General features: G+C 38.9%; 1 protein-coding gene across 1 annotated transcript in view; it reads left to right on the plus strand.

Annotated features, from left to right (window-relative positions):
• Positions 1-21931, plus strand: part of GNAI3 (G protein subunit alpha i3) — a 46786-nt gene that overhangs the window by 6717 nt on the left and 18138 nt on the right. Inside the window, exons 2-3 of the mRNA XM_012106955.5 lie at positions 20432-20474; positions 20596-20737. Of these exons, the coding sequence (XP_011962345.3) occupies positions 20432-20474; positions 20596-20737 (185 nt within the window). The remainder of the gene's footprint in view (positions 1-20431; positions 20475-20595; positions 20738-21931) is intronic.

The following is a 21931-nucleotide window of genomic DNA, read 5'->3' on the forward strand; positions in this document are numbered from 1 at the left end:
CTCTATTAAAAAGGCTTGGCTAAAGAGTTAATGTTTAATAGATGATAATGCCTAGCTAGTAGACACTCATTAAATGTAAGCTGAACTTAATGGAATGAGATGAAGAGCTAAACATATCATTGTTTAGTTTTTCTTTAATTCACAAGAACATGGCTGCTAATTTTCAACATGGCTGTTGAAAATGGGGAGATGTAATTAAATTCAACTTCAGGTAGATGCAAGATTTTAAACTCCCGTTGTCAACATAACCAACTCAGAGATTTTCTTTTCAGCTGTAGGGGGCTTGAGTTCAATCCCTGGTAGAGGAACAAAGATCCTACATGGTGTATGGCAAGGCCAAACAAAACAGCAACACATCCAACCAGAGTAGTTAATGTCACTTGAATTTAATTACCTTGGATTTTTAATTCAGGAATTAATTTTCTTAAATGCATATAATCAGTTCAGAATCTGTGCATCATTGTCCCTACTTTTTCCTGGCTAACTTTTCCCCGTTATTTTTATGAGCACCAGAAAATTGTCCAGAGCTAAGGGAGGAGGGAAAATGGACCATTTTTTCCTTGTTGATAACGTTGCTTAGAGGGTTTTGTTAGAGAGTAGGTAAAAACATTTGGCAAAGAGATTGCTCTTAGATTTTAGTTATCCATGCCATGTCTTCTTCTGTTTGGTTTTATTCGGAAGTGGGGCTTGTTAGGAGAAATGGGAAGGAAGATATGCTTTAAGTATTCAGGAGCTAGAATATTAGCATTAAAGACCAAAAAATTAAAACCTGGGTCTCATAAGAATTGTCTAGAGCAGTAGACACTAAATTTGTTCAGATTACCAGTTGGTAGTGTGTTGTTGTTGCTGTTTATTTGCCAAGTCCTGTCTGATTCTTTGTGAAAGTCCCGTCTGACTCTCTGCAATGCCGTGGACTGTAGTCCACCAGGCTCCTTTGTCCATGGGATTTCCCAGGCAAGAATACTGGAGTGGGTTGCCATTTCCTTGTCCAGGGGATCTTGCTGATCCAGAGATTGAAGCAGGCATCTCCTGCTTGGCAGGAGGTTCTTTATCACTGAGCCACCTGAGAAGTCCATAGGGTAGGATGAATTGGGAGATTGAGATTGACGTATATACACTATTGATATTATGTATAAAGTAGATAACTATTGAGAGCCCACTGTGTAACTCAGAGAACTCTACTCAGTGCTCTGTGGTGACTTAAAAGAAAGGAAATCCACAAAAGAAAGGATATGTATATGTGCTGCTGATTCACTTTGCTGTACAGAAGAAACTAACCCAACATTGTAAAGCAGCTATACTCCAATAAAAATTAATTAAAAACATTTGTTTTGTAGTCAACAGAATACAGCAGACTAGCACTAGTAAGATCCATCTATTTGGGCTAGTAACTCAATTGAGCAGTAGGAGCCAGCATGTAATGTAGGGCAGAGACGGAAAGCTGGAAGAGCAGTCCTCATCGCTGAGCTTCGTTTTCCTTTTTCCGTACAGTGAGGTCCAGCCTCAGGGGTCCCTTGTCTGTGAAATTAATATTGTCAACTAGATGGAATATTTTAGCAAGTTATTAAGAAGGCTATATTTGTGTTATTTCTCTTTTTCCTGAGTTTGATTGAAAGTAGTGTAACATAATAAAGCTGTTTAGGAAGATAGTTAGAAACAAGTTTAAAATTTGAAAGACAAATTCACAAAGTACCTTGTATGTCAGTATTCAAGAGGATATAAATAAAGTCTTCTAGTATTTGATTTTCCTACCTATTTTAATTATCTTCACTTTGTCTAATTCTTTATCAGTGTTGGGCAAGTTAGAGTTATCTTTAAACCTTTATCTATCCAGGCTATTGTTTTACCTACATAGCAATCATCCGTGTCATTTCTGTAATTCAAGCTGCTTGAACTGAATAACAGTGTGTTAGGATCACTGTTGAATTGTTCCAGTTTTGATACAGCACTGTATGTAAATGGAATACACTATTTTTGATGTCTTGCTATTAGGTGCTAACAGAAATGAACATATCTGATAAGAACCAAGCAAAGAAAGGATACCAGAAAGACCAAATTTGTTTGATTTGTACCTGAATAATGGCCTAGGTGATCTTTGAAACAATTTTCGGGAGGATGTAGTCTTTTGTTTCCTTTTGGATGTGCTGCACAGCTTATGGGATCTTGGTTTCCAACCAGGGATTGAATCAGGGCCCATGGCACTGAAAGTGCAGAGTCCTAACCACTGCACTGCCAGGGAATTCCCAGATATATAGTCTTTAGACATGAGTTTCCTTTGATTTTTGAGTTTAACTTAGAAGATATTTAAAGGTTAGGACTTCTAAGGGTTAGCTGAGATACATTGTTCCAGTACTTTTTTTTTTTGCTATAGTCACATGACTGTATCTCAAATAAATAAATGTTTTAATAATCATATAAAAGTTTTAAGTTTTTTGAGTGCTGTTAGTATTTTACATCTCAAAAAATTTTCGTTGCTTAAAAGTAGACGGTGTCCTAATTTTTTTAGCTGCTCATATAAATCTATACAGCTGGCATGGCAGGCATGTCTTGCCAGGATTGAAACATATACTATTTGTATATTTAAATTGTTCTTGTATTTCCTGCTTTTATTCACGTGGCCTGCTGTTAACGCTTATTACACTCGTAAAATAGGGACCAATTAAGTCAGACCTCTTTAAAAATGAGCAGTATAACTTGATTCTTGTCATATTGTAATTAATCTTCCTGTAGTGATTGACCGTGGAACCTATCTACACTTGGTTAAATACTCAAAAAATTTCCTTTATCCTTTCAAGTTGGATTTTAAAAGTAAAATAGTATTCCATTGAATTCTGAGAGCTTACGAACATGTTATCTTTAAACATTGTATTTGGATTTCTGTTTTAGTCATGTATTGAAATTTCTTGTTTTTATAGGTTTTATTTAATGGATAGTATTTTATACTTAGATATGACCTTGGAACTTACCAATATAATTTTAGAATCATTAGGTAAAAAATATTTTAAAATCAGTTGAGCAGCAAAGCTCCCCTTTAGTCACTGCTTTGAACTAATGAGGAGATGAATTTTGCCCCGGACCTTGAAGTTATGTTTTACAAATTACTGTAAATTACAGAAGGATTGTTTTAGAGTGAGATACCTTTAATAGAACATTTCCGTCTCTATTTACTGCAGTTAGAACATGGGAATCGTTAACTTCAGAACAGGACTCGGTTTGAAGTAATGATATAAATACTACAGTGACTTATGTAGATATTCTAGTTCTGATGTATGTGACATGATGGCACAGTCTTAACCTTTCTGTGCAAGTTATTTTAATATTGAGTTATATATGTATTTCTGAAAATAAAAATTGAACTACTTCAGTTTAATGATGGAAGTCTTTTTTTTTTTTTTTTTTACCATTTTGCAGCATTAATAATTCTTCCCGTGTTTAGGCTCATTTCAGATTATTGAAAATAATTTCCTTTCTTTGTCTATGTCTAGGAAGACACGTATGTTTCTTATTCTTTTTTGTTATTATAGTTGCAATTAAAGTCCACATTCATGTTCTCATTGATTTTGTAGTTTTCAACTTTTTTTAGACTACGTAAAAGTTTATTTAGTAAGCTTTTTGTTTGGGAATAATTTTCGGTTTGTAGGAAAGCTGCAGAAATAATGCATGGAGTTCCTGTATAGTATTTGCTTGATCCTTCCTAGTGTTGATGTGTTACATAGCTGTGGTTTATTTGTCAGAACTAAGAGATTAATGTTGATGCATTAATGTTAACTAAACTTCACACTTTATTTGAAGTTCAGCAGTTTTTCCATGAATGTTCTTTTTCTGCTGCACGATCCAGTTCAGGACACTGCATTGCATTTAGTCAAGGCTACTTTTTATTAAGCTTTTTGATTTTCAGTGTTCAGAAGGAGGCTTGTTTATTGACTTATTTATGATTAGGTATCTGATTGTCTTATGTGTACACAGGTACTTTGCTAGCCTGGAGATATAAATGAGAAATAGACAAAACTCTTAAGCAGTTCAAGTTGTGGAGATACACAAGTAAACAGTGGATGGAATGTTGTTATAGAGAGAATAGCCAGTTTTGGGAGGAGGGAGAGACATATCAGGGAAGTCCTCTCCGAGGTGACATTTGAGATAGACTTTGAAGGATAAATAGAAACTCTTAAGGCAGAGAGTAGAGAGAAGCACATCCAGGCAGAGGGAATAGTATGTACATAGACTCAGAAATATGAATGAGCAAATAGATTTGCCCTGGAGTAAAGGGTTGGCATGGGAGGAGTGTAGGAAGTAAGGCTGGAAAGGTATATAGCAGATTTGGAGAGTATTGATTTGAATTTTTACTAGCTGTATTTTAAAAAGCTACATTTTACTATAAATAGATAAAGATTTGTTGTTGTTTAGTTCAACTTTGCGACCCCGTGGACTGTAGCCAGCCAGGCTCTTCTGTCCCTGGGATTTCCTGGGCAAGAATACTGGAGTGGGTTGCCATTTCCTTCTCCAGGGGATCTTCCATACCCAGGGATTGAAATGCATCTCCTGCATTATGGGTGGATTCTTTACCACTGAACCACCAAGGAAGCCCCTAGATAAAGATAAATATAGATAGAATTTGGGGGAAATCATCTGGAGACTTTGCATTCTCCTCCCCTTTATTACCTCTCTTTTTTGCCATTCTACTACTAATTCATGCTGTGATAAAGGTTAGTAGAAGGAAATACATGTATGAACCCAGAGTTTTTGGGGTTTGACTTACAGCATTGGTGAGCATTTATATGGTAAAGGAAATTGAAATTGTAGACATCCATAGGGATGTATAACTGAATTTGAATTGAAACTGAATTGAAATTGTAGACAACTGAATTTATATTTTGTTATTGGTAAACTTTTAAAGTTGGTATTTGCATTCAATTAAATAGGCATTTAGAAAAGTGCTGTATGCTGCCATCAGTGTTTGAGATTTAGGTAGCGATATGATTCTAATATTTTTAAATGTGAAAATTTGATGAATGGATGTAACATTACAGTTTACTTTGTAGGACATCACTGCTGTGAATTATTTATATGGGTTAAATGTGTATTTCACATTTCTGTCTCACAAGAAAATTTTGAGGCAGAGCTAGCTGGTAAGAAATGTGCCTATTCAAAAATAGTTTTCAGTCAGGTCACATGTATATACCATGTAATTTAGCCTTAGCACTACAGTGACTTTATGTTGCTCTGCTTTCAAAGAAATAAAAGGAAAGTTACTCACCAGAAGCCAGGATTAGAACTTTGCAGCAGTCAGAAAATGAACCCCCTTCTTGCTCACAAATGACTGATCCCTTAAGCACACTTGTTATATTTCATAAAAGTGAAGAAGAGAGCCTACTTCCCCCTTTTACTTGACTTGTTGTCCAAAGAAAACACATGATCTTTAGTAACACTGTTCATATTCTCAAGTGAAAATATTTTGAGGAGAGCTACTTGGCTAAGTGAGCTGCCCCCCCCTTTTTTTTAAACTATTTTGTCCCCATTTAGGTGGTTTATGAACGTTAACTTTCTACTTTGTGGTTTATAATATGGCTTGTAAAATGATAGGATCAAGTCCATGAAAGATGTGAAGCTGAACAAACCCTACACCACTGTGTAAGCCAGACATATTTTGGTTGTTAGAGATTAAAAATTCTCCCCATCCCTTATTGAGTATTTGCCTTCTAGAAATATTTAATGAAAAAGTAATTGATACTGGGAGGAGACACATAGGTAACTTCAGATAACTGGTAATGTTTAACTTTTTATATTGAGTGATAGGTACACATATATTTGTTTTGTCTCACACATGTCATAAATATCTCTTCTTGTATTCAGTATTTAATTGAAGCAACTTAAAAAGGTTTAAAGGCCAGGAAAGGGGTAATTGATTATAGTTAGCTTTTTAAGCCAGTTCCATTCAAAGTGGTGGTCATGGTGGTTTTGTTTTGTTGGGTCACAAGGGATAGAAAACTCACTCAAACTAGCTTAGAGTTGAAGAGGGGAATTACTGTTAAACTAGAGACAGATTTATGAAAGTGCAGGAAGAGCTGAAAAATCAGGCTGCAGAAACTGAAGCAGTGCTGGCACTGGCCACCTGCTGTCTGCCTTCGTTCTGTTTCTCATTGTCTTCATTGTCCACTGTTTCTGCCTCTTTTTGCTTTGTCTTTGCTGATTCTCCTTGGTGTCTTCCTCTCCCTTTTGTCTCCTTGGTCCCATACACTCTCTCTTCCCTCAGTTATCTTTAGTGTCTTCTTTTGTGCAGTCTCTCTCTCATGACATCTCTGAGTCTCTGTGTGTATTTGTTTATGTTGTTTTCTCTCCACACCAACTTTCTGAATCCTTTCCTTTAGCAGGGACTTCCCTCATGTCTCAGATGGTAAAGAATCTGCCTGCAGTGCAGGAGACCTGGGTTCGATCCCTGGGTCAGGACAATCCCCTGGAGAAGGGAATGGCAACGCACTCCAGTCTTCTTGCCTGGAAGATTCCATGGACAGAGGAGCCTGGCAGGCTACAGTCCATGGTGCTGCAAAGAGTCAGACACGACTGAGCGACTAACATACCTTTTTGGTGTTGATGTGCTATAATGGTAGTCTAAGTTTTCACACATTGTGACCTTGTAGTTTAGGATGACTTTTTCTGTGTCTTCTAGTGCAGAGTCCTCCAATAATTGACTGGTTGAAATGGCAACCCACTCCAGTATTCTTGCCTGGAAAATCCCATGGATGAAGGAGCCTGGTAGGCTACAGGCCATGGGATTGCAAAGAGTCGGATACGACTGAGCGACTTCACTCACTCACTCCAGTCACAATACATTGAGTGGCCTATCAACAAAATCTTTGCCAAACCTGAGAATGGACATTCTCAGCACCATGGGATAAAACTGTCATGAAATACAATCATGGCTACTGCAACTGCTGACTTTCAACGCCCATGAAAGGAGTTCAGGGTGAAAATCATAAACGAGGCACTCTGTGCTCTGGGAAAAACTGTCAGAACAGGCCTTCAGATAGTTAGATCCTTTCAGGAAAAGATTTTGTGAGTTCCAATTCTTGCATCTTCTCATACCTAGAGAGACACTGACGTCATTAATGGTGACATCTGCTTTGGCTATTAAGGAAAATTTTACAGTTAAAAAGTCAAAATAGAGTGAGTGGCTATGGTTCAGACAGGGCTTCCCTTGTAGCTCAGTTGTTAAAGAATCTGCCTGCAGTGCAGAAGACCCGGGTTCGATCTTGAGTTGGGAAGATGCCCTGGAGAAGGAAATGGCAACCCACTTCAGTATCTTTGCCTGGAAAATCTCATGGACAGAGGAGCCCTAGTGGGCTGCAGTCCATGGGGCACAACTGAGCGACTAACACTAACACACTCATCTTTTGGAGCTAGGTCACACAGGGTGTAGGCCTTCTGTCAGCCTGTGACTGGGTGGGTCCTGTGTGAGGTATTTACTGATTATCCAGTCATAGAGAGGGGCATGGCCCAGATCCTGTAGTTTCCAACCCCCGAATGAAATAGGGATGTCTCCAGAAGAGGTTATGGGCAGGCAAGTATTCTTAGTATATCAATTAAGTTTAATAAAAATTTCTTAGTGCACTTTTAGTCTCTTTGGTGATTGCTATATAGTTACTTCCTAGAAAAATCTTTCTCAGAGTGGAGATCCTTTATCTTTGTCCTGTTCACAACTCACTGCCATCTTTTATTGTTAAGATATTCATTCATTCATTCATTCATTCAGTGAACAAATATGTAATGAGCACTCATAACATTTCTTACACTCTTTCAGGTATTGGATATAGAGTGGACAGGACAGATTGATAGCAGTTAATTTCACTGAAGCGGATAATGGGTATAAGAGAGCTGGAACAGGGTTTGAGAATAAAGTTTAGAGGGGAATAGGGAGAATAGAGGGCTTCCCTGGTGGCTCAGATGGTAAAGAATCTGCGTGCAATGCAGGAGACCTGGGTTTGATCCCTGGATTGGGAAGATCCCCTGGAGGAGGGCATGGCAACCCACTCCAGTATTCTTGCCTGGAGAATCCCATGGGCAGAGGAGCCTGGTGGGCTACAGTCTGTGGGGTCGCAAAGAGTCGGTCATGACTGAGCGCCTAAGTACAGGTCAGGGAGAATAGGAGACTTGTGAGTGAGTCCAAATTTATTGTCAAGTATAGTTGTGAGGTGAGAGTTGAAGGCGTAACCACGAACGGGTGTGGGGCTGACTAAAGATAACAGAGGAATGGAAATGTCCTGTTTCTGTTAACTGCCCACATTGAAAATTCCATCTATTGGAACTGGCATTTGCAAAATGTGATTAGGCAACCACTGACTCTCATAGAAACTCAAGCCATTTTCCCACAGTTACTACGTGTCTGCTCTGCCCTAGAATGTGCTCTAGACTGGGGATAGAGACACAGAAAGAAGGCAGTGTTCTGTGCTTTCGAGGATCATGCTTTTGAGTTTAGGGCTAGTGGAATACTAAACACACACCAACCCAAATAATTAAAATAATTGGTTCAAGTATTAGTGTTTTGGTATTTGACATTAGCCTGTGTAGGATCAGATTGAACCTGGTCAGGGTCACTTTGAAGGAGAATTACATAGATGTGGAAGGATTTTCAGGTTGTACCAAAAAGTTTACCATTTTAATCAAAATCAAGGAAAACTCATTAGCAGTTTATGAGATTAGGAGCTGGAAAGAGAGTCAAAAATTTTTTTCTTATTGAGTAGCTAGAGCTGGCTAGAGATAAAATGGGATGATGTGACTGGGAACGACAGTTTGGGGCTTAATTTTGGAAATTAACCTCTAGGGCTGATGCTGAAAGGGAATAATTTGTGCCAGCCATCAGAGCAGGGAGTATTAATTGACTGTGTTCAGAGGGAATAGGGAAGGCTTCAGCAAAGAATTGAGTTTGAATTGAATAGTATTTTCAAGAATGTTTGAATACAGAAGACTGGCATGCTTAGAGGGACAGTGGGCTGGGGGAAAAATTATATTTTAGGTTAAGGAAACTGGTTAATTTCACAAGAAAAATAGATCTAACTTCTCCTGTAAGACCATAAATTCCTAAACTTATTTGTCTTTGAAGTCTCAGTGTCTAGCATTGCCAGGCAATGCAAGATATGTTTGTGTTTTTTTGTTTCAAAGGCTGAATAACAATTTTTGTTTGTTCTGTAACGTTTTCCCCATCTGTAATTTTGCTAACCATTTCTTTTACTGAGTTAGAAAGCTGGAAACTAGTCTTTGTGTTAAGTATCGTACCTTGAAAAACATGTTGGATGAAATGTCAGTTTTTTACCTTAATCTGAATTTTTATTCTGTTAGCTACTTTTGCCTTAATAGAAAGAAATCAGTATGAACAATAGATAATCTTTTTAAAAACATTTATTTTTAATTGAAGGGTAATTGCTTTACAGTATTGTGTTGATTTATGGCAAACATCAACATGAGACCCCTCCCACAATAGATAATCTTACTGGAAATAGCATGACTTGTGCATCTGTGATCTTTAGTTATAGATATTCACTTTTTTTTTTTATGAATAGTAATCCACTTGAATGTTATTCTAGTTTGAGACTGTATAAATACAGAGTATCCTTGAGCATGATTATAGGAGCTTGGCTGCTAGATGGCTCTTACCTTCTCGCTGTCGTGGCGCTCTTTAATTCTTTCTGCTCTTTGTTCCTTCTTGACTAGAGTGCGCAATTGGTAGAGTGCGTACACTACCATGCATTATGGTAGTGCTGTGGATTGTTGGGTTAATCGGAAGATGTGGCTCCGTGGTTTGATTTGAAGCCTCTGTGTGCTAGAATTAGTCTGTCTTTAGTATTATAATACAGTCATTGACCATTAGCCCCACAGCCATAAGGCACATTGAGGCCAAAATCCTTCACCTTTTATGTATAAGGAAACTGGACATTAAATTAGGTGACTTGCCCACAGTCACAAGCTAGTCATGGCAGAGCTGGCACCAGAGTCTCCTCTTGCATAGAGTGTGTTACTACATGGCTGCCCTGGTGGCTCAGATGGTAAAGAATCTGCCTGCAATGTGGGAGACCCAGGTTCGATCCTTGGGTTGGGAACATCACCTGGAGAAAGGCATTTGACTAAAAAAATCTTTTCAAGTGCCTGAGTTGTAAATGAAAGGTGAAAATAATTTAGAAAGAAAAATAAAATGTACCGACCAAGCTTTCAGTTTGCTGTGGGAGAGACGCTGTCTATACCTGTTCTAGTCATATGTTCCCATAGTCTGATTTTGGAGGCCTATGGAGAGTCCATGAGCTGTATCTTGGTCTAGCACTGGCTAGAGGGTTATCCAAAAATAGTGACATGCTGGGGGCTGTGCAGACCTCTAGAAAAGGGATTATGCTGCAGCTATAATCCTGGGCTTTTGGAAGTTACTTGATTTCTCCACAGAAACAAGATTTGAAAGGAAAAGAGATTTTTCAGGTGCCACTGGAGTAACTACTAGTATATGAGGTAGAAGGAGGTAGTAGTGCAGAGACCTGTGGGGAGGCTTAAAGAAACAGCTGCAGAGGTGCAGAGGGGTGAGGAGCGTGGGAGAAGAGGGAGCAGACAGGAGACTCTAGAACTGAAAATAAATTTAAGAAAGTGTCTTTGTTCCTCAGGGTGGGGCAGAGAAAATGACTAATGCTTTGATGTAGTTTGCTGTAGCTTTTAGGTTGTAAGTTGCTGTTTAAGTGTGTGAATCCAGATTCTATCTATAGTATTGTTGTTGTGAGAGAGCAGCTAAGTGGTTATACCATTTCTACTGCGATTTTGAATCAACATCAATATCCAATATCCAACAAGTTTTTATTAAGTTAAGCTCTTTGGGCCTTAACATCACTTGGTGGTATTCAGAACAGAGAAAACAGCATTCATAAATAATGGCTAGTTAAAATTTATTGAATACCTAGTATGTACTGGGCACTGCTCTAGGAACCTCCTATGGACCCCTGTTTTATGGATGAAGAAATGTATTATACCTGATGGCACACAAATATGAAAGAGCATAATAAACTCACGTACCTTCTTTGGGCTGACTTTAAAGTTTTCTTTTAGTCAAAAGTGAAAGAGAAAAAGAGGAGGTATCAGGTGACACGGTGTTTTTGAGCATCAGCCGTCTTTCAGGGTTAATTTTTAAAATCAGTGTGTATGTAAGCAAAATGTCTTTACTGACATATAATGATTTATTTATGCTAGCAATTCACTGACCTTAAAAAAGAAAACCTGCAAAGAAATCATCACCACCTGTTACTTTTCACACCCATAATATAGTATATGTTGTGGGGAGAAATAGAGAGGGCCTGTAATGTGAAACCTGCTCTCAAGGCGCTCCTTAAAAGTAAAATTTAGAATATATTTAGGTAATTACAGTGATTTTACAGTCGAGTATGTACTGGTAAATTGTTTTTGGTTTTACAGTGTTGGTGATTATATGCACTAAGCTGTACACGTTTCTTTCTTGTTCTGTTTGACAGTTTATAACATGATTTTTAAATTATTAATAATTCTATTCCTTTATTCTCTGCAGACTGCCTTGCTTCTTTTATTGAGAACAGGGCCATCTAACTTAGTTATTTGTCTTCATTTTCTCTCAAAAATCTCTATAACTTCAGCTCTTAGCCTTTTTTTCCTTTCTATATAGGATGTCCCTTAGACAAATATTGTTATAAGGATAAATCTTTTAAGCCGAACTTATCCCATTCCTTCCTGTCTCTGGAAACTTTGAGATTTTTCCCCTGTATATCTGTCTCCTGCCCAGTTCTGCCTCTTTTGCCTACAGAGTCATCTTCAGTTCCTTCCTCTCCAAGCCATGGAGTCGGTCTTCGCAATTCCTTTATGTTTACTGCATTCTTTATATCCTTACTGTTGAAGATTGGAGATAGTTAATGAATCTCTCCTTAAATTTGATGAATTTTGAAGGAAGATATGTAAAAAGATGTAGATAAAATTAGGAAATTTCAAACACCACATGTATATTGGGGGATGAAGGTGAGACAAGGGAAGCAGTTTAGGGAAAACCTCAGAGTGAGAAGTTACTAGAGAACTATTGAAGCAGGGAAGCACAGAGGATGGAGGTGAAAGTAAAGAGTTCAAACTAATAAGAAAAAGGCTTATAGAAAATGTTATAAGAATTTGGAGAATTATTAAACTGATTTTTTTTTTAATAGAGCCATTTGGAGATGATGAGAAGGAAGAGGGGCCTTAAGCTAGAAGTTTGAGAAAATTATAGCAGTAACATATAATAGATATAATGTCAGGCTCAGATATGTGAAGAATAGAAAGGATTAATTTGAGAAATGCATAAGAAAAAGATTTTGTTACAGCCTGATGTAAAGAGAGAAGGGTGAGTGGCTTCCAGATGACTCTTAGATTTCATGCTTGGAAGAAAGATAAGATGGTGGTGCCTTTCATAGTGATGTAGAAACTGAATGGGGCAGAGACTTGGTATAAAGTGATTCTTTTCTTGCATGAAGTGCCATGGAATGCCCACTGAAACAGATCCTGTGTTTAGTTCTGTGGTAAGAGGTGCTTTCTTTTAAGAAATAGAACTAGATGCCTGATAAAAACCTGTATGTTGTGTGATAATGTTGTATGATAAAGAGAAGACAAACTGACATTTTATGAGTAACTTTGGAAAAACATGAGAGAGAGCAACATTTAAAAAAATCAGCACCTTCATAGGGTAGAATTTAGTGGGATGAGTAGAAATTGCTTCTGAGATTAATAAACTTATTTCACTCAAAATAATCCAACGTTAGTGATTGAAATGCAGTTTTCATTATATAAAAGAATAGTACACATTACTTCATTAATCACTGCTTTTCATAGTTAATTTTGTAGTTGTTGCTAACATAGGAAAATCTGGGAATTGTGTGTTTGAGACTATATAAAATGTACCTGGTATGCTTTTGTATTCTCTTCCTCAGAATGAAATCATCAAGGTTTTTTTAGATATGCATGGGCAAAATCACTTCTTTCCAACACTGCTGTTCAGTTCAGTTCAGTCGCTCAGTCATGTCCGACTCTTTGAGACCCCATGGACTGCAGCTCTCCAGGCTTCCCTGCCCATCATCAACTCCTGGAGCTTACTCAAACTCATATCCATGCAGTTGGTGATGATATCCAACCATTTCATCCTCTGTCGTCCCCTTCTCTTCCTGCCTTCAATCTTTCCCAGCATCAGGGTTTTTTCAAATGAATCAGTTCTTCCCATCAGGTGGCCAAAGCATTGGAGTTTCAGCATCAGTCCTTCCAGTGAATATTCAGGATTGATTTCCTTTAGGATGGACTGGTTGGATCTCTTTGCAGCTCAGGGGACTCTCAAGAGTCTTCTTCAACACCACAGTTCAAAAGCATCAGTTCTTCACTGCTCAGCTTTCTTTGTAGTCCAACTCTCACATCCCTACATGACCACTGGAAAAACCATAGCTTTGACTAGACAGACCTTTGTTGGCAAAGTAATGTCTCTGTTTTTTAATATGCTGTCTAGGTTGGTCATAGCTTTTCTTCCAAGGAGAAAGATGCTTTTAATTTCATGGCTGCACTTCCCATCTGCACTGATTTTGGAGCCCCCCAAAATAAAGTCTGCCACTGTTTCCATTGTTTCCCCATCTATTTGCCATGACGTGATGGGACCAGATGCCATGATCTTAGTTTTCTGAATGTTGAGCTTTAAGCCAACTTTTTCACTCTCCTCTTTCACTTTCATCAAGAGGCTCTTTAGTTCTTCTTCACTTTCTGCCATAAGGGTGGTGTCATCTGCCTATCTGAGGTTACTGATATTTCTCCCGGCGGTCCTGATTCCAGCTTGTGCTTCATCCAGCCCAGCATTTCGCATGATGTACTCTGCATATAAGTTAAATTAGCAGGGTGACAATATACAGCCTTGATGTACTCCTTTCCCAATTTGGAACCAGTCTGTTGTTCCATGTGCAGTTCTAACTGCTGCTTCTTGTCTGGCATACAGATTTCTCAGGAGGGAGGTCAGGTGGTCTGGTATTCCCATCTCTTGAAGAATTTTCCAGTTTGTTTTGATCCACACAGCCAGAGGCTTTGGCATAGTCAATAAAGCAAAAGTAGATGTTTTTCTGGAATGCTCTTCTTTTTCGATGATACAATTTGATGTATGGCAATTTGAACTCTGGTTCCTCTGCCTTTTCTAAATCCAGCTTGAACATCTGGAAGTTCACGGTTCACATACTGTTGAAGCCTCCTGGCTTAGAGAATTTTGAGCATTACTTTGCTAGTGTGTGAGATGAGTAAGGTTGTGCAGTAGTTTGAACATTCTTTGGCATTGCCTTTCTATGGGATTGGAATGAAAACTGACCTTTCCCAGTCCTGTGGCCACTGCTGAGTTTTCCAAATTCGTTGGCATATTGAGTGCAGCACTTTCACAGCATCATCTTTTAGGATTTGAAATAGCTCAACTGGAATTCCATCACCTCCACTAGCTTTGTTCGTAGTGATGCTTCCTAAGGCCCACTTGACTTCACATTTCAGGATGTATGTGAAGGATGTCTGGCTCTAGGTGAGTGATCACACCATCGTGCTTATCTGGGTCATGAAGATCTTTTGTATAGTTCTTCTGTGTATTCTTGCCACCTCCTCTATCTGCACCTCCATTAATCTTCTCTACCTTCATCACTGGATGAACTATCTCTGCCAGTATATCTAAGACTAACCCCTCCAACTTTGCACTTTTCCACCTTATTTTACCTACTCAATGTCTTGGCTGCTACAATTATTCCATGTCACTCAAACAGCATTGAGTTTTCTCTACCCACTGGTTCACTCTCATCAGTATACACACTTGCTATATTACCTTCCATCTTATAATCAACACAAACACACCCCATGCATGCATGCGTGTTAAGTCACTTCAGCTGTGTCTCTTTGGGATCCCAAGGACTGTAGTCCACTAGGCTCCTCTGTCCATGGGATTCTCCAGGCAAGAATACTGGAGTGGGTTACCATGCCCTATTCCAGGGGATCTTTCTCACCCAGGTCTTCCGCATTGGCAGGCAGGTTCTTTACCACTAGCGCCACCTGGGAAGTCCCTCAAACACACCCCACTTCCTACCTTTTCTTGACTCCACAAATCTTTCTCTAGCTACCACTTCATTTTCTCTCTTCCTCTCATACCCAAAGCCCTCTGAGTTGTCTATATATATATACACACACATGTTGGCCAAGTTTGTGCCCCTAATTCTCCTTAACCTATTCCAGTCAGGCGTTTATGCACTACTCAACTGAAACCACTTCTCAGTGTCTTCAGTAACTTCCATCTTAACAAATGCAATGGTCAACTCTCAGTCCTCATCTTACTCAAACCCTCTAAAGCAGAATTTGTCCAAGTTGATGACTCCTCCTGAAATATTTTCTTCACTAGGCAGCTACTAGAACCCACATCCTACTGGTCTGACTCCTATCCCACACCTCAGCGTCCCTGCTCCTGCCTCTGAGTTCTAAAGGTTGTATTGCTTCAGGGCTCCTTCCCTGGATGGTTTCTCTACCTACATTCACTCTCTAGGCCATCTCATCTAATAACCTCACAGTTTTAAACGCCATTCATAAATTGGTAATAGTTAACATCCACTGAATACTACATGCTAGACACTGTTCAAACACTCTGCTTGTGTTAACTTATTTAATCCTCACAATAACCCAGTGACGTACATATTATTACCATCTCCAGTTTTTTATGGAGATGTCAAATTAACTTGTCCACCATTACATAGTGAATGCCAAAGTTGAAAACTGCGTTTACACAGGATGGTTCCAAAGTTCTTGTACACTGCCTCTTTCCTAATTATTCTCAATCTCTAATCTAAATCCTGGCTTCTAACCTTGACTCCAGGGTCATAAATGTAAATCACTTACCTGATAACCTCATATTTCTAGTAGACATCTCACAATGTCCAAAATGAGTTACTGCCTCCCTACCCTTATCCTCACACAAACCTTGCTCTACCGTGTCATCTCTTCTCAGTAAATGACATCAGCATTTACCCACCTGCTCAGGCCAAAACTGGTGACATGCAGCTAATATACAGATGGAATGTGGGTGCCAGGACAGATATGTATACTGAATTAGTAGAGCTTAACTTTAAAAATAAATGTAAATATACAGTTCTAACAGTTTCTTCTTGCACCACAATGGATGGTCATGAGCATACTGGAAATCACAGACCTAGATCGCTGCAAAAGACTCCCAAATGGTTGAATGCTTCAGATCTCACCTTTCCTATGGTCAGTTTTTCACTCAGTAGCTGGAATGAATTTTGTAAAATGTAAATCAGACCTTACCACAACTCTGTCCCCAAACTCTCCTATAATGTCCAATTACACTCAGAATCAAATCCGCGGGCAGTAAGGCCCAGTGCGCTCCAGCCCCTGCCTGCTCCTTCACCCTCAGTTCCTATTATTCTACACTTTGTTCTCTGCACTTGTCAGACCAGCTTTCTTGCTTTTCCTCCAGCATACCAAACTGGTTCTCAGTGAGCTAGATCCTGACTCATGATTTTCACATTTACCATTCCTTCTGCCTGGGATAAATTTTTGCAATATCTTCTGCCTCCAGGTTTCTACTTCCCTCAAAACAGCCTTCCCTGACTAATCTATCAAAACAGCCCCCACTTGATCACATTCTCTCCCTTTACTCTGTTATTTTTTACAAACTACCAATCACTTCCTCACATTATTTACTTGTTCATTTCCTGTCTTCTCCACAAAATATAAGCTCCATGAATGTTTGCTCATCCTTGTATTCCCATGGTCTAGAACTGCGCTTGATATAAATTGGTTACATAGGTAAGTAATGTTGAACAGATGAATAACTTTTGTTTTAAAAGCATAATCCTTTATAATCTGTTGTTAATATTTCTTAACTTTATCAACCAAAATTGTTGGTTAAAATAACGTTCAAATCATTTTAAAATTCCAGATATCTACATTTTTATAGAATCAAAAAGAACATTTATATAGGGTTTTTTTTTTAATATGGTTTTATCTCTGTTCTTACCACTTAATTGACAATCAGAGGTGACACTAAAATAGTAATAATCAAGTAGCACACAAAGAACTTTCTTACGGTAGTGAAGAAGCCGAAGTTGAATGGTCCTGTGAAGACCTCACCTATAAGATCTTCTAGAACTATCACCCAAAAAAGATATCCTTTTCATTACAGAGGGCTGGAATGCAAAAGTCGGAACTCAGGATATACCTGGAGTAACAGGCAAATTTGGCCTTGGAGTACAAAATTAAGCAGGGCAAAGACTAACAGAGTTTTGCCGAGAGAACACACTGGTCATAGCAAACACCCTCTTCCAACAACACAAGAGAAGACTCTACACATGGACATCACCAGATGGTCAACACCGAAATCAGGTTGATTATATTCTTTGTAGCCAAAAATGAAGAAGCAAAACAAGACTGGGAGCTGACTGTGGCTCATATCATGAACTTCGTATTGCAAAATTCAGACTTAAATTGAAGAAAGTAGAGAATACCACTAGCCCGTTCATGTATAACCTAAATCAAATCCCTTTTGATTATACAGTGGAAGTAACAAATAGATTCAAGGGATTAGATCTGATAGAGTGCCTGAAGAACTATGGACGGAGGTTCTGACACTGTGCAGGAGGCAGTAATCAAAACCATCCCCAAGAAAAAGAAATGCAAAAAGGCAAAATGGTTGTGTGAGGAGTCCTCACAAGTAGCTGTGAAAAGAAGAGAAGCAAAAGGCGAAGGAGCAAAGGAAAGATATACCCATCTAAATGCAGAGTTCCAAAGAACAGCAAGGAGAGATGAGAAAGCCTTCCTTGGTGATCAATGCAAAGAAATAGAGGAAAACAATAGAATGGGAAAGACTAGAGATCTCTTCAAGAATATCAGAGATACCAAGATAACATTTCATGCAAAAATGGGCACAATAAAGGACAGAAATGGTATGGACCTAACAGAAGCAGAAGATATTAAGAAGAGGTGGCAAGAATACACAGAAGAACTATACAAAAAGATCTTCATGACCCAGATAAGCACGATGGTGTGATCACTCACCTAGAGCCAGACATCCTTCACATACATCCTGAAATGTGAAGTCAAGTGGGCCTTAGGAAGCATCACTACGAACAAAGCTAGTGGAGGTGATGGAATTCCAGTTGAGCTATTTCGAATCCTAAAAGATGATGCTGTGAAAGTGCTGCACTCAATATGCCAACGAATTTGGAAAACTCAGCAGTGGCCACAGGACTGGGAAAGGTCAGTTTTCATTCCAATCCCATAGAAAGGCAATGCCAAAGAATGTTCAAACTACTGCACAACCTTACTCATCTCACACACTAGCAAAGTAATGCTCAAAATTCTCTAAGCCAGGAGGCTTCAACAGTATGTGAACCGTGAACTTCCAGATGTTCAAGCTGGATTTAGAAAAGGCAGAGGAACCAGAGTTCAAATTGCCATACATCAAATTGTATCATCGAAAAAGAAGAGCATTCCAGAAAAACATCTACTTTTGCTTTATTGACTATGCCAAAGCCTCTGGCTGTGTGGATCAAAACAAACTGGAAAATTCTTCAAGAGATGGGAATACCAGACCACCTGACCTCCCTCCTGAGAAATCTGTATGCCAGACAAGAAGCAGCAGTTAGAACTGCACATGGAACAACAGACTGGTTCCAAATTGGGAAAGGAGTACATCAAGGCTGTATATTGTCACCCTGCTAATTTAACTTATATGCAGAGTACATCATGCGAAATGCTGGGCTGGATGAAGCACAAGCTGGAATCAGGACCGCCGGGAGAAATATCAGTAACCTCAGATAGGCAGATGACACCACCCTTATGGCAGAAAGTGAAGAAGAACTAAAGAGCCTCTTGATGAAAGTGAAAGAGGAGAGTGAAAAAGTTGGCTTAAAGCTCAACATTCAGAAAACTAAGATCATGGCATCTGGTCCCATCACGTCATGGCAAATAGATGGGGAAACAATGGAAACAGTGGCAGACTTTATTTTGGGGGGCTCCAAAATCAGTGCAGATGGGAAGTGCAGCCATGAAATTAAAAGCATCTTTCTCCTTGGAAGAAAAGCTATGACCAACCTAGACAGCATATTAAAAAACAGAGACATTACTTTGCCAACAAAGGTCTGTCTAGTCAAAGCTATGGTTTTTCCAGTGGTCATGTAGGGATGTGAGAGTTGGACTACAAAGAAAGCTGAGCAGTGAAGAACTGATGCTTTTGAACTGTGGTGTTGAAGAAGACTCTTGAGAGTCCCCTGAGCTGCAAAGAGATCCAACCAGTCCATCCTAAAGGAAATCAATCCTGAATATTCACTGGAAGGACTGATGCTGAAACTCCAATACTTTGGCCACCTGATGGGAAGAACTGATTCATTTGAAAAAACCCTGATGCTGGGAAAGATTGAAGGCAGGAAGAGAAGGGGACCACAGAGGATGAGGTGTTGGGATGGCATTACCAATGCAATGGACATGAGTTTGAGTAGAGGGAAGAGTTGGTAGAGGGAAGCCTGGAGTGCTGCAGTCCATGGGGTTGCAAGGAGCTGGACATGACTGAGTGACTGAACTGAACTGAGATAGATTGAAGGGTTTGGTCATGGGAAAATGAGATAATTTTTTCAGAGTGCTTTGCTTTTTCCCATAAGAAGGAGGCGGAATCATTAGCTGAGAGTCAGAGTGGGAAGGGGTTTGTAAAGTTTGAGAGAGAGGAGGTGGTGTCAGATAGGCATCTTGGGAAGTAAGAGAGAGTTCACTAGGGAAGTGCAGGTGGAATGTCAAGGAGTTTGGGGCCCCATCTGAGGTTATTAAAGTGATTCTAGGTGGCTGAGGAGGGAAATGTGATTTTGAGGGAATATGCAGAGGAAAGGTGGTAGAGACAATGCCCCCTCTGCTTCTGTTTTGAACTCGTTAGTTATGGCCGAGAATTGACCGTTGGATTTGTTAAGATGGAAGAGTCATCTCAGGTTCATTGATATAGACAGAGGAATTAGTGGAAGTGAATAAGCCAAAAATAATCATTTCCTTTTTGCCTGTATTCAGTATCTGTATCATGCATGATGTTTCATGTAGATGATGAGTTTGTAGAGGTGTTTATGTTGCCATGTCTCCTTTAGAGTGCCTGCTTTACACAAGTTATATCAAGATGACACTGGGACACTTTCAATGAATTATATTTGGTTGCTGAAGAAAGTAAAAAAAATATATATGTGTGTGTGTGTGTGTGTGTGTGTGTGTATGAAATCTCTAATGGAGAAGCTTTGTAGTTTTTCCTGATAGAAAAACCTCATCAAAGTTTTCCCTGGGACCTGTGGTTTCTGTTAATCTAGAATTATCACTCATGTTGACATCATGCTTTTGAGCTGGATTACGGATGAATTGAAAGTCTGGTTTTCTTTTCTTTCAGGTGCTGGAGAATCTGGCAAAAGCACTATTGTGAAACAGATGAAGTAAGTTGGAACACGGTCTTTTGTAAAAGTGTTCAATACATTTCCTCAAAATGCGTGAAAGTCCATAGTGTCTTTCATTTTAGTTCCGTGGTAATGATTTGTGGTTTTCTTTTTTTTAAAGAATCATTCATGAAGATGGCTATTCAGAGGAAGAATGTAAACAGTATAAAGTAGTTGTCTACAGCAATACTATACAGTCCATCATCGCAATCATAAGGGCCATGGGACGGCTAAAGATTGACTTTGGGGAAGCTGCCAGAGCAGTAAGTGTTTCTCATTTCCTCTTTACTTGCTCTTTTTGAGTAGATGCAGTTGAGCAAAATCTGCTTCATGTTTTAGGGAAATAAATGTAAGTGACAAGATGTAGCAAACTACTGTCTGCTCATTTGAGATGTGTTAACATTCTGCTTTAAGAGATATTTGATTACTGCCACAAATATAAATCTAGGAAATGGGATTCTGTGGATATACTGTAGGTTTCTGTGGCAACTGTTTTATTTACTTGCTGCTTTTACAGAGCTGTTGACTTTTGTAGTAGTGAATGATAAAATGGTCTAAAAGAGGTTGTCATGGCAAGTAGCTCCGCTTTCTGAGGTGTAGAGATTAAAACAAATATCAGTCTCTGGGATAAACTTGATAAGGACGTGAACACTAAGTCTCAATTTTAGAGGTGATTTTCCAGTATTCAAGAATACTGTATCCTCATACTACACTGTACTGTAGGCTATAGAATTGAGTTTTACCATGTCCTAGTATAATTTTTGAAATGTCAGATATTCAGAAGTTGTGTTGATTGATTATAAAACTTATTGGGCCCTGAAAGTGTAGTTTGTAAATTAAGATATTTGATACGGTGGGGAGAGGGCCAGAATGAAGGTGCAGGATTTCTTATATCGTCATTAGCTAAATTCCAAGAGAAGGCGAGGAATGTATAGAACGCTTCCCTAGAACTAAGGGAGTCATCAGCTGTGCTCATTGTCATACTTAGGTGCTGTAGTCAATAAAAGGGAGTGACTTCAGGAGACTGCCTGGAAAGGCAAAGCCTCTATGTCTGTAAAGTAGCTTAGGAACTCTTCTAAGCAAGTGTCAACCTTTCAAATGCAAATTAATATTCAGTAAATAAGTGGGAAAAGTATTGGAGGGAATCATAGTAAAAGGATGGTTATAATTGATGTTAGACTAGGAAGTCTAGAGGTGTCATGAAGGAAGGGAAGCTGTAATAATGATTATAAATGATTAGAGAGAAGAGAGCAAAAGAAAAAGTGAAGAGGAATGTGTGGGGCATGACTTTGACATTTTTGTAGAAATTCCATATCACAGAAATTAGAGACTGTTTTTCTAACCCTCTGAGCAGGAAAAATGTGGTAGCTGAGACAAGAATAAATGAAGTCTTTATTTTTGTCTTATTCCTTTCTATCCTTTCTCTCACCAGCCTGTCTTCTTCCTTCCTCCCCACA

The sequence above is a fragment of the Ovis aries genome, chromosome 1 (genome assembly GCF_016772045.2).
Source record: "Ovis aries strain OAR_USU_Benz2616 breed Rambouillet chromosome 1, ARS-UI_Ramb_v3.0, whole genome shotgun sequence".
Lineage (NCBI taxonomy): Eukaryota > Metazoa > Chordata > Mammalia > Artiodactyla > Bovidae > Ovis > Ovis aries.